Raw genomic sequence first — 14,808 nt, 5'->3', positions numbered from 1 at the left:
TTGCTTTACTCTGTTCTGTAGCTGGATTAACTGGTATCTTTCTATCGTTGCTTTACTCTGTTCTGTAGCTGGATTAACTGGTATCGCTTCCATCGTTGATTTACTTTGTTCTGTAGCTGGATTAACTGGATTCCACCACCCAACATAATACAAATGCCCGAGTTTGTCCGTCATTACTTGATGTCTTTATTCAAGCAAAGAGAAGCATCACAACAAAACATAAAAGTTAAGAGACAAGTATTTTTCCTCTTGTGGACAAGACATATAGCCTAGTCCCCCAGATCGGTTTGTGGGTTTACCAACTCCATTGCCGTCAATGTGTTTAGACATGACAATGAGTTGGCATAATAGCGTAAACAGACAAACTCAGGCTACAAGACATACAGTAGATGAGAATTATTAACTGAAGAGGGACATACATGATCCAAAAGCTTTTCAAGGAGCAAGAGACTGTTGATGTTACCGTCGCATTTATTACACAGGTAGAGGTAGCTAGCCTTGCTAACCCAGGCTGACATCAATGAGTACAGTTATGTGAACATTGTCCAATTAATATAATAATAATAATAATGATTTCAAATGTTTACACGCTTTACAAGAAGAACGATTTCCCTCAGAAAATCCTGTTTCCATGGACACATCTGAAATCAGGCTACCTGATGGGACTTTGATAAATGCAGAAAATCGCCAATCAAAAGAAACGTTCTCCCACAGCCACCATGTTATTTTTGGGGAGCCTATTTGAGTCGGAGTTCGGATATATAAAGTTTGTATCTGAAAACTATTTCTAAGATGCATACTTTCAGTTTTTTACAAACTTTACTCACGTATATTCGAAGGAAATTTGTGCTGCTGGTTCTGGCACATGCGCAGCTCAAACAGCTGGAACACTGATTAAGATTCTTACATGTCTTAATCATTTGAAATGGTGCGCAGAAAACCAGATGTTTAAAATCGTCATATGCTTACTACGATTATGACCGTATGCAGATTAAGATAAGCAGAGTAAATGACTACTGCATAATCTGCATACTGCCACAATCCATTTAATATTGGGTTATTAGTGTGCATGTAAACTTACTCAAAGATGAATATTCATTCAGGAATTCTGCAGCAACCAGGGTAGGTAGTTTTAGTCAGACAGAGAGAAGCAGTTACTAGTCAGTCTCTTTCTAAACAGGAGACTGGCTCTTGTAATTACAAGCCAATAAATCCAATTTACCCACGCTACTTTTACACAAACGGGCCTCTTTTGTTCCACGCTTAGCTAGCTGTCCTGTTCATCCTCCATGGGAATAGGGAAATGGAATAACTTTAGAGAGACTAGCACCCCAATCTTAACTATTCATCTTCGCAGGAGCAGATCGTAAAAAATTGATTCGTTAGATATGCTTTGTCTTGTTCTCCGACACTGATTGACTCATTGGGGAAATAATGTTTGTGTGAATGGCTAAATCATTATTATTAGGAGTGTTGCTAAATTCACATGGACCATATGTGAGGTTGTGGCCCATTACTACACATAGTAGGAGGACAGTTAGATATTTCCACCACAAGGTTATTATATGTGGTATAGACCTTAAACAATTCAAGTGTTGTTAACAAAACAACATTGCCGATGGGACTTAGATGCTCTTATCAATAAGGTTTATTTGTCCATAGACATACTTACTGTAACACAATGTGTCACTCATGAACACTGGACAAGCCTTAAAGCCGTAGTCATGTCTGAACCCACGTATTGTCCTTGGAGATATTTGGCTTATCGGGATTTGGGGTCCAGAATCGTGGTATCCGCTGTGAATCCACCCCCTCTTTCACAGTGAGAGTGTTCAGCTACTAATGCTAGCAGCAGTCCATCAGTTCTGGGTTTAGGTTCAGAGTGTCTATGAAGAGGCTGATGCGAGTTGTCCCTTGTGTACGTACTCTAGAGCTGTGGCGATGGTTCTCATATCCATCTCAATACTGCGAGCCCAGTTCTCCACATCACCGATTTCCTGGTCAAGAAAAAGATAAAAGGATAAGGGCCAATACTAAAGATACAATGGGAAGGGTTAGAACTAAACATGAATAAGTAGCCTGCAAAGATAGATTACAAATGCATAACTGTTTTAGTTATTCTGGTAATGACCAGGGTCCGGTTTCTCAAATGTATCTTAAGGCTAGTTAATCTTAGAACCATAAGATCAACTAGAATCTAATTTTATTCATCACTTGCTTCGTAAACAACAGGTGTTGTCATTTAAGGCTCTAGATAGCAGGAAACAGCAGTTACAAAAACACTCAAATCCCAGAGTCCCCCACATGGATTGAACAATATTTGCACATTATTCTTTCTAAAGTTCTTGAAGTTCTGTCAAGTTGGTTGTTGATCATAGCTAGACAGCCATTTTCAAGTCTTACCATAGATTTTCAAGCCAATTTAAGTCAAACTGTAACTAGGCCACTCGGGAACATTCAATGTCTTCTTGGTAAGCAACTCCAGTGTAGATTTGGCCTTGTGTTTTAGGTAATTGTCCTGCTGAAAGGTGAATGTGTCTCCCAGTGTCTGTTGGAAAGCAGACAACCAATTTTTCTCTAGGGATTTTCCAGTGCTTAGCTCCATTCCGTTTATTTTTATCCCCCCAAGTATCTTTACATTTTGAGTACTTTTTCCACCACTGGTATAGAGGTCCTGGATGGCAGGATGCTTGGCCCCAGTGATGTACTGGGCTGTACGCACTACCCTCTGTAGCATCTTACGGTCGGATGCCGAGCAGTTGCCATACCAGGCGGTGATGCAACCGGTCAGGATGCTCTCGATGGTGCAGCTGTAGAACTTTTGAGGATCTGGGGACCCATGCCAAATCTTTTCAGTCTCCTGAGGGGGAAAAGGTGTTGTCGTGCCCTCTTCACGACTGTCTTGTTTTGTCTTGTTTGGACCGAGATGGTTTGTTGGTGATGTGGACAAGGAACTTGAAACTCACGACCGGCTCCACTACAGCCCCGTCGATGTGAATGGGGGCGTTCGGCCCTCCTTTTCCTGTAGTCCACAATCAGCTCCTTTGTCTTTAATTATTGTTGAGGGAGAGGTTGTTGTCCTGGCACCACACTGCCAGGTCTCTGACCTCCATATAGGCTATCTTATCGTTGTCGGTGATCAGGCCTACCACTGTTGTGTCGTCAGCAAACTTAATGATGGTGTTGGAGTGGTGCTTGGCCACGCAGTCGTGGGTGAACAGGGAGTACAGGAAGGGACTAAGGAGAGGTGTTGTTGCATACCCTTAGCACCTGGAGGCAGCCCGTCAGGAAGTCCAGGATCCAGTTGCAGAGGGAGGTGTTTAGTCCCTGGGTCCTTAGATTAGTGATGAGCTTTGTGGGCACTATGGTGTTGAACACTGAGCTTTGGTCAATGAACAGCACTCTCACATAGGTGTTCCTTTTGTCCAGGTGGGAAAGGGCATTGTGGAGTGCAATAGAGATTGCGTCATCTGTGGATCTGTTGGAGCGGTGTGTGAATTGGAGTGGGTCTAGGGTTTCCGGGATGATGGTGTTGACGTGAGCCATGACCAGCCTTTCAAAGCACTTCATGGCTACCGACGTGAGTGCTACAGGGCAGTAGTCATTTAGGCAGGTTACCTTCGCTTTCTTGGGCACAGGGACTATGGTGGTCTGCTTAAAACATGTAGGTATTACAGACTCTGTCAGGGAGAGGTTGAAAATGTCAGTGAAGACACTTGCTAGTTGATCCTCGCGTGCTCTAACTACATGTCCTGGTAATCCTTGTGAATGTTGACCTGTTTAAAAGGTCTTGCTCATATCGGCTACGGAGAGAGTGATCATACAGTCATCCAGAACAGTGTTGTTTACATTGAAGCAAGCATGAAAGGCATATAGCCCATCTGAGGGCATAGCGTGATTTCTTATAAGCGTCCAGTTCCCTGAAAGCAGCAGGTCTAGCCTTTAGCGCTGTGCAGATGTTGCCTGTCATCCATGGCTTCTGGTTGGGATATGTACGTGGGGACGACATGGTCAATGCACTTATTGATGAAGTCGGTGACTGAGGTGGTATACTCCTGAATCCCGGAACATATTCCAGTCTGTGCTAGCAAAACAGTACTGTAGCGCAGCATCTGCGTCATCTGACCACTTCCGTATTGAGCGAGTCACTGGTACTCCCTGCTTTAGTTTTTGCTTGTAAGCAGGAATCAGGAGGATAGAATTATGGTGAGATTTGCCAAATAGAGGGTGAGGGAGAGCTTTGTATGCATCTCTGTGTGTGGAGTAAAGGTGGTCTAGAGTTTTTTCCCCCTCTGGTTGCATGTGACATACTGGTAGAAATGAGGTAAAACGGATTTAAGTTTCCCTGCATGAAAGTCGCCGGCTACTAGGAGAGGCGCTTCTGGAAAAGCATTTTCAAGTTTGCTTATGGCCGTATACAGCTTGTTGAGTGTGGTCTTAGTGCCAGCATCAGTTTGTTGTGGTAAATAAACAGCTACTAAAAATATAGATTAAAACTTTCTTGGTAGATAGTGTGATCTACAGCTTATCATGAGGTACGCTACCTCAGGCAAGCAATACCTTGAGACTTCCTCAATATTAGACATTGCGCACCAGCTGTTATTGACAAATAGACACACACCAGTTTGAGGTGAGTAACCGCTGTTCTGATAACCAAAAGCTCTTTTCGGTCATAAGAGACAAAATAAGTTACAAACAATGCAAAAAAAATAAAAATACCTAAATAGCGCAATTGGTCAAGAGCTCGTAAAACGGCAGCCATCCCCTCCGGCGCCATTTTCATGTAGAGATGTGGTTGAATCTGTGTTTGAAATTCACTGAGGGACCTTACAGATAATTGTATGTGTGGGGTACAGAGATTAGGTAGTCATTCAAAAATGATGCTAAACACTATTATTGCACACAGAGTCCATGCAACTTATTATGTGACTGGTTAAACACATTTTTTAGGCTTGCCAGAACAAAAGGGTTTGAATACTTATTGACTAAAGACATTTCAGCATTTTTTATTACATTTGTAAAAACTTTTAAAAACATCATTCCACTTTGACATTCTGGGGTATTGTGTAGGGCAGTGATTTTATCCATTTTAAATTCAGGCTGTAACAACAAAATGTGGAAAAAGTCAACGGGGGTAAATACTTTCTGAAGGCACTGTATATCTAAATACAGTATACAGTGCATTCGGAAAGTATTGGTTTTGTTACGTTACAGCCTTATTCTAAAATGCATTAAATTCATTTATTTTTCCTCAATCTACACACAATACCACAATAATAACAAATCAAAACCAGGTTGCAAATGTATTATTTCTAAAAACCTGTTTGCACTTTGTCATTATAGGGTATTGTGTGTAGATTGAGGATTTTTTTTTATTTAATACATTTTAGAATAAGGCTGTAATGTAACAAAATGTGGAAAAGGGGAAGGGGTCTGAATAATTCCCTGAATGCACTGTGTCTATGGTAATAACATCTTCCTGCCACGAGGGGGTGGTACTGTCAACTTTATGAATGAGCACCAGACATGGAGGTTCATCTCATTGTCAGAATGTCCTGAAAGTCATCCTCTTGACAAAGCAGAAAATGAGCTATGACTGAGATGACTCAGAGATATTTTGACGGGAATAAAGCATCGCTCCCCCTCTCCCTGACCAAGCCAAGGTCCCTTAGGCTAGTGACACCTTATTTTCTCAGTTTGCAGTATATGACAAGGATAATGCACCAGCTTCTCAGGACATTGTAGAAGGCCAGAGAGAAGGAATGTTGTGTTTGATGTTCAACAACAAGGGTTTGGATATCCTTCATACCTGTTACCTCCACTATGCTAACAAAGACACAGCACAGAGATTGTCTTACAGCTGAGAAAGAGTGGTCTTGGTAGAACAGTAGCTATCTGAGTCACAGATATATATTGATGTGCTTGAGGCCTACTGTAATTGTATATATTTTTTTATTTAACTTCTTTTTAAAACAGGCAAGTAAATTTAAGATCAAATTATTATTTCCAATGACAGCCTGGTAAAAGGCCTCTGTTGTGACAGTGGATAGGAATAAAATATAATATATAAAACTTTAGGCCACGACACACACATATACATACACACATATATACACACACACACACACACACACACACACACACACACACACATACATACATATCTATATAGTCATGGCCAGAAGTTTTAAGAATGACACAAATATTAATTTTCACAAAGTCTGCTGCCTCAGTTTGTATGATGGCAATTTGAATATACTCCAGAATGTTATGAAAAGTGATCAGATGAATTGCAATTAATTGCAATGTCCCTCTTTGCCATGCAAATGAACTGAATCACAAAAAAACATTCCCACTGCATTTCAGCCCTGCCACAAAAGGACCAGCTGACATCATGTCAGTGATTCTCTCATTAACCTCTTACATCTAGACGTTCCGCTAGCGGAACACCTGCTCCAATATCCAATGATAGGCGTGGCGCGAAATACAAACTCCTCAAAAATCCGAAAACGTCCATTTTTCAAACATATGACTATTTTACACTATTTTAAAGACAAGACTCTCCTTTATCTAACCACACTGTCCGATTTCAAAAAGGCTTTACAGCGAAAGCAAAACATTACATTATGTCAGCAGAGTACCCAGCCAGAAATAATCAGACACCCATTTTTCAAGCTAGCATATAATGTCACAAAAAACAAAACCACAGCTAAATGCAGCACTAACCTTTGATGATCTTCATCAGATGATACTCCTAGGACATTATGTTATACAATACATGCATGTTTTGTTCAATCAAGTTCATATTTATATCAAAAACCAGCTTTTTACATTAGCATGTGACGTTCAGAACTAGCATTCCCACCGAACACTTCCGGTGAATTTACTAAATTACTCACGATAAACGTTCACAAAAAACACAACAATTATTTAAAGAATTATAGATACAGAACTCCTTTATGCAATCGCGGTGTCCGATTTTAAAATAGCTTTTCGGTGAAAGCACATTTTGCAATATTCTGAGTAGATAGCCCGGCCATCACAGGCTAGCTATTTTGACACCCACCAAGTTTGGTACTCACCAAACTCAGATTCACTATAAGAAAAATTGGATTACCTTTGCTGTTCTTCATCAGAATGCACTCCCAGGACTTCTACTTCAATAACAAATGTTGGTTTGGTTCCAAATAATCCATAGTTATATCCAAATAGCGGCGTTTTGTTGTGCGTTCAAGACACTATCCGAAGGGTAACGAAGGGTGACGCGCCCGGCGCGTTTCGTGACAAAAAATTTCAAAATATTCCATTACCGTACTTCGAAGCATGTCAAATGCTGTTTAAAATCAATTTATATGCGATTTTTCTTGTAAAAAAGCGAAAATATTCCGACCGGGAGTCGTTGAAAATGAAAACATGGAGTCGTCTCGTGCACGCGCGCACCAGTCTCATTGTTCTCAGATCGACCACTTACCAAATGCGCTACTGTTTTTCAGCCATGGCCTGCAAAGTCATCATTCAACGTTCTGGCGCCTTCTGAGAGCCTATGGGAGCGTTAGAAAATGTCACGTTACAGCAGAGATCCCCTGTTTTGGATAGAGATGATCAAGAAGGCCAAGAAATGGTCAGAGAGGGCGCTTCCTGTTTGGAATCTTCTCAGGTTTTGGCCTGCCAAATGAGTTCTGTTATTCTCACAGAAACCATTCAAACAGTTTTAGAAACTTTGGCGTGTTTTCTATCCAAAGCTACTAATTATATGCATATTCTAGTTTCTGGGCAGGAGTAATAATCAGATTAAATCGGGTACGTTTTTTTATCCGGCCGTGAAAATACTGCCCCTTATCCATAACAAGTTAACACAGGTGTGAGTGTTGACGAGGACAAGGCTGGAGATCACTCTGTCATGCTGACTGAGTTCGAATAACAGACTGGAAGCTTCAAAAGGAGGGTGGTGCTTGGAATCATTGTTCTTCCTCTGTCAAACATGGTTACCTGCAAGGAAACACGTACCGTCATCATTGCTTCGCTCAAAAAGGGCTTCACAGGCAAGGATATTGCTGCCAGTAATATTGCACCTAAAGCAACCATTTATCGGATCATCAAGAACTTCAAGGAGAGTGATTCAATTGTTGTGAAGAAGGCTTCAGGGCACCCAAGAAAGTCCAGCAAGTGCCAGGACTTTCTCCTCAAGTTGATTCAGCTGCGGGATCGGGGCACCACCAGTACAGAGCTTGCTCAGGAATGGCAGCAGGCAGGTGTGAGTGCATCTGCACGCACAGTGAGGCAAAGACTTTTGGAGGATGGCCTGGTGTCAAGAAGGGCAGCAAAGAAGCCACTTCTCTCCAGGAAATACATCAGGGACAGACTGATATCCTGCAAAAGTTACAGGGATTGGACTGCTGAGGACTGGGGTAAAGTCATTTTCTCTGATGAATCCCCTTTCCGATTGCTTGGGGCATCCGGAAAAAAGCTTGTCCAGAGAAGACAAGGTGAGCGCTACCATCAGTCCTGTGTCATGCCAACAGTAAAGCATCCTGAGACCATTCATGTGTGGGGTTGCTTCTCAGCCAAGGGAGCGGGCTCACTCACAATTTTGCCTAAGAACACAGCCATGAATAAAGAACGGTACCAACACATCCTCCGAGTGCAACTTCTCCCAACCATCCAGGAACAGTTTGGTGACGAACAATGCCTTTTCCAGCATGTTGGAGCACCTTGCCATAAGGCAAAAGTGATAACTAAGTGGCTCGGGGAACAAATCATCGATATTTTGGGTCCACGGCCAGGAAACTCCCCAGACCTTAATCCCATTGAGAACTTGTGGTCAATCCTCAAGAGGCGGGTGGACAAACAAAAACCCACAAATTCTGACAAACTCCAAGCATTGATTATGCAAGAATGGGCTGCCATCAGTCAGGATGTGGCCCAGAAGTTAATTGACAGCATGCCAGGGTGGATTGCAGAGGTCTTGAAAAAGAAGGGTCAACACTGCAAATACTGACTCTTTGCATCAACTTCATGTAATTGTCAATAAAAGCCTTTGACATGTATGAAATGCTTGTAATTATACTTCAGTATTCCATAGTAACATCTGACAAAAATATCTAAAGACACTGAAGCAGCAAACTTTGTGGAAATTAATATTTGTGTCATTCTCAAAACTTTTGGCCACGACTGTACACACACACACACACACACACACACACACACACACACACACACACACACACACACACTTGGCTAAAATGCTTTTGACAGAGCTTATGATACATCAAAAAAGGAGTGGAACTGTTCAATCTAACTTCTGTCTCTAGGGATAGTAAAGATACTTTGTTTTGGTCGTAGAAGGAAAATACCCCATACCACTTCTCCTGACATCTTTTAAAACACTCAAAAAACATGTGGTCTGCCACCACTCACCAAAATATTTAGAGATGCTGGTTCCTAATCTAAGACCATATATGGTTGACTGTGTGTGTGTGTGTGTGTGTGTGTGTACCTTCAGGGCCTGGTTGAAGCCTTCCACCATACTAATCCACTGGCCAGTCTGCTTGGAGAACTGGCCGGCCTGCACCTGTAACGTCTTCACCTCATGGTCCAGCTTCCTCTGGTTCACATACGCCTTGGCCACTCTGGAATTAAACACACAGCAAGTGGAAGATGAGTAGGGCTATAACATGTATAGCACATGTTAAAACAATGTTACTTACAATAAGACGTTATAACACAATATAGATGTGTATAACAACGGTATCAGCCACAAGAGTTCGGAGATGATCAGAAAACGAATGCAAAGTTTGGCACAAGAATGGAAGCTAACTAAGTTCCATTATTCAAAAGAAGGTTGATCTGATAACATCTTATGGGCAAAGGCATTCTATTTGATATTGGAAACTGAAGGGAAAGTAGACTGACAGTTCCTGAAAAAGTGTAAAATTATGTCCTTATGAACTCCTTAATGTTAAATGTCAAAGAGAGAGAAATGTTGCTACACTTGACTTTATCCTCTTTTTGTTAACTGCAATAGAATGTAGCAGCACAACAATGGTGGTCACGTCTAACTGTTCCTCACTAAGATGCTTTTCTTGGGTTTGGCCCTTATGTAGCTGTCATAACGATTCTATATTACCAGTGTACATTGTGCTGTGGAGTCACATGCCATCATTGATTAACACAGTGATTGAAGGCTAAGCACACAAACAGGGGGTAGTTTCTCCAACACAGATTATGCCTAGGCCTGGACTGAAAAACCCAACTCACTTGAGAATCTCCATTAAAAATGCTTTTTAGTCCAGGATGAATTTTAATCTGTGTCTGGGACAGTGCCCCACAGGGTTAAATTTGCAGGCATTATTCAATTATAACATGCTATAATAAGTCAAGGCTACTCAAACAGAAGACGGTAGCTAAACATTTTCAATGCAGGTTACAACAAATGTCTAATATGTCACGTGTCAAGCCATTTGAGCTGAATTGGCTGAGTTGAACAGCAGAATGACTTGAACCAATAGGACATAGAATGGGTCACATAAAACAGGTAAGTTACAAACAGGGCATACATACCCCACATTGAGGTGGTCCACCAAGGCTTCTGTTAGACAGGTGGCAGCAGTAATTGCCTCTCGTCTACGTCCCTCTGTGCAGGGAAAAAGAAAACAGCTGTCATGTCATGGGTGAATGGAATTGGCCTACGCTGGAGATGGCAGCATGAGCAGCTAGCTTGTTAGCCATCAGGTCAAGAAGAAGCTAGCTATCTGATTTCTGAGGCTACTTAGTTATACGCTAGCTAGCTCTGGGCATCAGTGTGAGTTCCTCTACTAACACAGAACTTGATACAATTTGTTGTTGTCGTTGCATGATGGGACCATAGTTAAGGGCCGTCCACACCAAGGATGATAACTGTTTTATTGTTATAATGTAATTCAAGTTAACAGGTGCATTCATACTACAATGATAACTACAAAAAGAGTGGAGAACGGGAGCCATCGTTTTGGATCACTTTCAGAGTGATTTTTTCCCCCCCTGTCCCTCCAATTAAATCAAAAACGTGTTTGATTAAAGTGTTCTTAGTTCTAGGTGTGTGAGGCTGCTTGGAGAGGAGAGAGGAGCGCACAGTAAACTTGCCTGGGTAACTAGACATGTGAGCATATTGTTGGCAACATAAATTCTAGGACATTTTGGGAGAATTATAATCCACAACAAACAGCACATATTTTCCAATAGTATTGGTTAACGCTGATAACATCCTGACAAATACACACTGACTGGTTGCTAATGTGCCTTTCTGGACCTTGTAAACTGTCTAGAAAATACTAATTACTGACCCAAATGGTTGCCGATCAGATTTGTATTATTTAGGAATGAAACATGCATTCAGAACACAGGGTTATTGAAATTACATTCACTGCAACAACAAAAAATGCATTATTACATTGATTTGTTGTAGCCTAGGTATGATCATTTTCGTGTCCTTAAAAAGCTTAATAAATTGGGGAGATTTGAGCTGCATCCCCACAGGAACTGAGAGCGCAGCCTGGGGAGCCCACACAGTGTAGCCTATCCTAGGCTGCCTGTCATCTCATAATGCGCTTTTTTTTTAATCTTTCACTGTGGAAATTCACTGGGTAGGCTTATAGCCTATTCACTGCAGTATTGTGACTAATATTTAGCTAATGAATGATGGGTTGCACATATGTTTCTAACTTTGGTTACAGCAGGCTTCTCTTTGAGCAACTATGCACCTGGCCTCTCAACTACAGCTAACCTATTCCTATTTAGGGCATACATACCCCCGAGTATAATGGATGTATATTATAATGCAGCATATTGGATACCCAACTGCAGTTAAAACCCAAAGATGTGTGTGTATTGTTGTGAATTGTTAGATACTACTGCACTGTTGGAGCTAGGAACACAATCATTTCGTTACAACTGCAATAACATCTAAATATGTATATGTAACCAATAACATTGAATTTGGAAGGAAGAAGAAGTCACTATGACAACTAACACACCCGGAAGCACTGAATGGTCTGCGTTACCACCGTATTCATAGGCCTACAGCGAGCAGGTGTAGGCTCCTGTATAACAATACACTCTCCTCTAGTGTGGATGCTTGCCAACGTTTTATAGTTATGTATAATATAGTTATGTATAATATATCGATATAGTTAGTTATCGACCTTGGTGTGAATGGCCCTTTACTAGTTAAAATAAACTACATGCAGTTAGTCACGAAATTCACAATTTACTTGTCCCATCTCATGCATTTCCAACAGTTGTCTGCCTTTGTGCCAGTCTAGGTTCAGGATAACAAGTAACGTTAACTTAACTAGAACAAGCTTAACGTTGCTGTTCACAAATTAGCTAGCTAACAGTTAGCTATATTTAGTAGTATTGTTTTAGCATAACTATCGCTAGCTAATCAGACAACTTCAGTTTCGCACGATACCTTCTGTCCTCTCACCTTGAAGTTCTTTTCGTTCGTTCTGCTTCGATTGGTGCTCCTTTAATAAACGAGAAAGCATTTTTACTTTGTTGTTCGTTCAGGTGAATGTTTTAATCAGAGATATTTTAATTTAGCAAGCTATCAGAACTCATAGCTGTTGTCACGAGACTGCCAAATGCGGAAGAGACTTGTACCACGTGATCTTCTTCGTCCTCTTTTTTAAAACTTTTAAAAAATGTAGCCTTTATTTAACTAAGAACAAATGCTTATTTACAATGATGGCCTACCAAAAGGCAAAATGCCTCCTGCGTGGATTTGAGCTGGGATTAAAAATAAATAATAAAAATATAGGACAAAACACACATCACGACAAGGGAGACAACACAACACTACATAAAGAGAGACCTAAGACAACAACATAGCAAGGCAGCAACACATGACAACACAGCATGGTAGCAACACAACATGACAACAACATGGCAGCAACACAACATGGCAGCAGCACAAAACAGGGTACAAACATTATTGGGCACAGACAACAGCACAAAGGGCAAGAAGGTAGAGACAACAATACATCATGCAAAGCAGCCCCAACTGTCAGTAAGAGTGTCCGTGATTGAGTCTTTGAATGAAGAGATTGAGATAAAACTGTCCAGTTTGAGTGTTTGTTGCAGCTCGTTACAGTCTCTAGCTGCAGCGAACTGACAAGATGAGGGACCCAGGGATGTGTGTGTTTTGGGGACCTTTAACAGAATGTGACTGGCAGAACAAGTGTTGTATGTGGAGGATGAGGGCTGCAGTAGATACAGTATCTCAGATGGGGGGAGTGAGATTTAAATTAGCTTGGGTGCTTGAAGGCCGTTGTTAGGTCCTCGGATCAACACTACTCTTCTGCCAGAGGGTCCAGTGGTGCACTCCGAGAGAAGAAACGCTCTGAATTTACTAACGGACAATCTGACAACGCTCTGGATTTACAGAGCGCTCTTTGACACTCCAGATTGAATTTACAAACACACCCGAAATCGTAAAATGTCTAGCTAGTCATTTGTTATGCTAACAAGCTAGCAAGAGGTTGAATAGCAACAGCAACAACTTCCGGCAGGCGAAGCGCTAGTACACTCAACTGAAAGGATACCGTTCGTTCACAGTATACTAAAATGAACTAATAGTATATAGTAGGTAGTATATACTCATTAAGTATGTAGTATACAGTTTGTTAGTATGGGTATTTGAACACAGCTATAGTGAAATTTACAAACACTTCAAATTAAGTATGTGTTTGGTTTAGGCTTACCTTGGTGTGACATTTTGATATCCATGTAATTATCTCTCGGACAAGGTCAGTTTTATCAATGTATTTGCCTCAATTTACTAAAACATTTGAAATAATTAACAACAGAAAAGACTGCAGCAAGACTACAAATTCAGCAGGAAGCTGCAGCACCTCATTTCTAACTGACAATGTCATCTACCATTCACCAGCGCGATCAGAGACCTGTCCCCAATCCATGATGAATCCATGTGCTGTATTGACATGAATGGGAATAAAGTGTTGAACCTCTTCAGTCCCCTTTCTCAGTTTTAGCTACAGTAGCCACTTACTACACTTTAGCTAGCTAGTTCGCAGAGCAGTAGATCAAAAAATCATTTTGTATTACTTATCTTTCAATTGTTTGTACAGTATGTCGACTTTGGTGTCTATTTCAGACCTTATGGCATTTTTCAAGGATGAGCATAAGAGCATTAAAAGGGGGGGAGACCACTCTCAGTCTGGCCATGTTGAGAAGTGCAGCTATAGTGAGGGGCAACTTACCAGTTTGGCCAAGGCCAGCATGAGGGATAACGTTTATCCTGTGTCGGTGAGTGTAGCTATTAGGTTAAGTTTGAGCATCTTAGCAAAACAATGTGTTCTATACAGCTGTCAACATTCTACAAGGAAAGAGCTACTTAATTAATCAATTATATAAACATTAACTAGATTACCCAGGATACCAGACATAGATGAGTGATAACTCAGTTCTAGAATGTTGTCATTGATGAGAATGAATCAAAAAATCTATTGACATTCAGATAAGACTTTGTTTAGGCATCCAGACTGTATTGTAGTTGCATGACCAGAGACAAAGGCACAGTATTTATTTGGAGTGGTACATTCAGTCTTGATTTATAGGATCCTTTCCACTATATGATATGTCAAGTGATAAAATCCCAAGTTATCAATTAAAAGTTTATGGAAAAACTGCACTTGTCCTCATGAAAATGACAGTTTATTAATATTCTACAGCTGTAATGTCATCAATCAAATCAAACTTTATTTATATAGCACATTTTTTACAACAAATGCATTTCAAGGTCTTCAAAGT

General features: G+C 40.9%; 1 protein-coding gene across 1 annotated transcript; it reads right to left on the bottom strand.

Annotated features, from left to right (window-relative positions):
- Window positions 1-455: 455 nt before the first annotated feature.
- Window positions 456-12,612, bottom strand: bloc1s1 (lysosome-related organelle complex-1 subunit 1). Its single transcript, NM_001139613.1, is given in 4 exon segments — window positions 456-1,997; window positions 9,497-9,629; window positions 10,561-10,633; window positions 12,464-12,612. Coding segments are annotated over 4 exon segments (378 nt in total). The 5' UTR covers window positions 12,525-12,612; the 3' UTR covers window positions 456-1,886.
- Between the last annotated feature and the right edge of the window lie 2,196 nt (window positions 12,613-14,808).

The sequence above is a fragment of the Salmo salar genome, chromosome ssa22 (genome assembly GCF_905237065.1).
Source record: "Salmo salar chromosome ssa22, Ssal_v3.1, whole genome shotgun sequence".
Classification (NCBI taxonomy): Eukaryota; Metazoa; Chordata; class Actinopteri; order Salmoniformes; family Salmonidae; genus Salmo; species Salmo salar.
The sequence above is the reverse complement of the archived record's forward strand: the minus strand, read 5'-3'. Positions and strand labels throughout refer to the sequence as shown.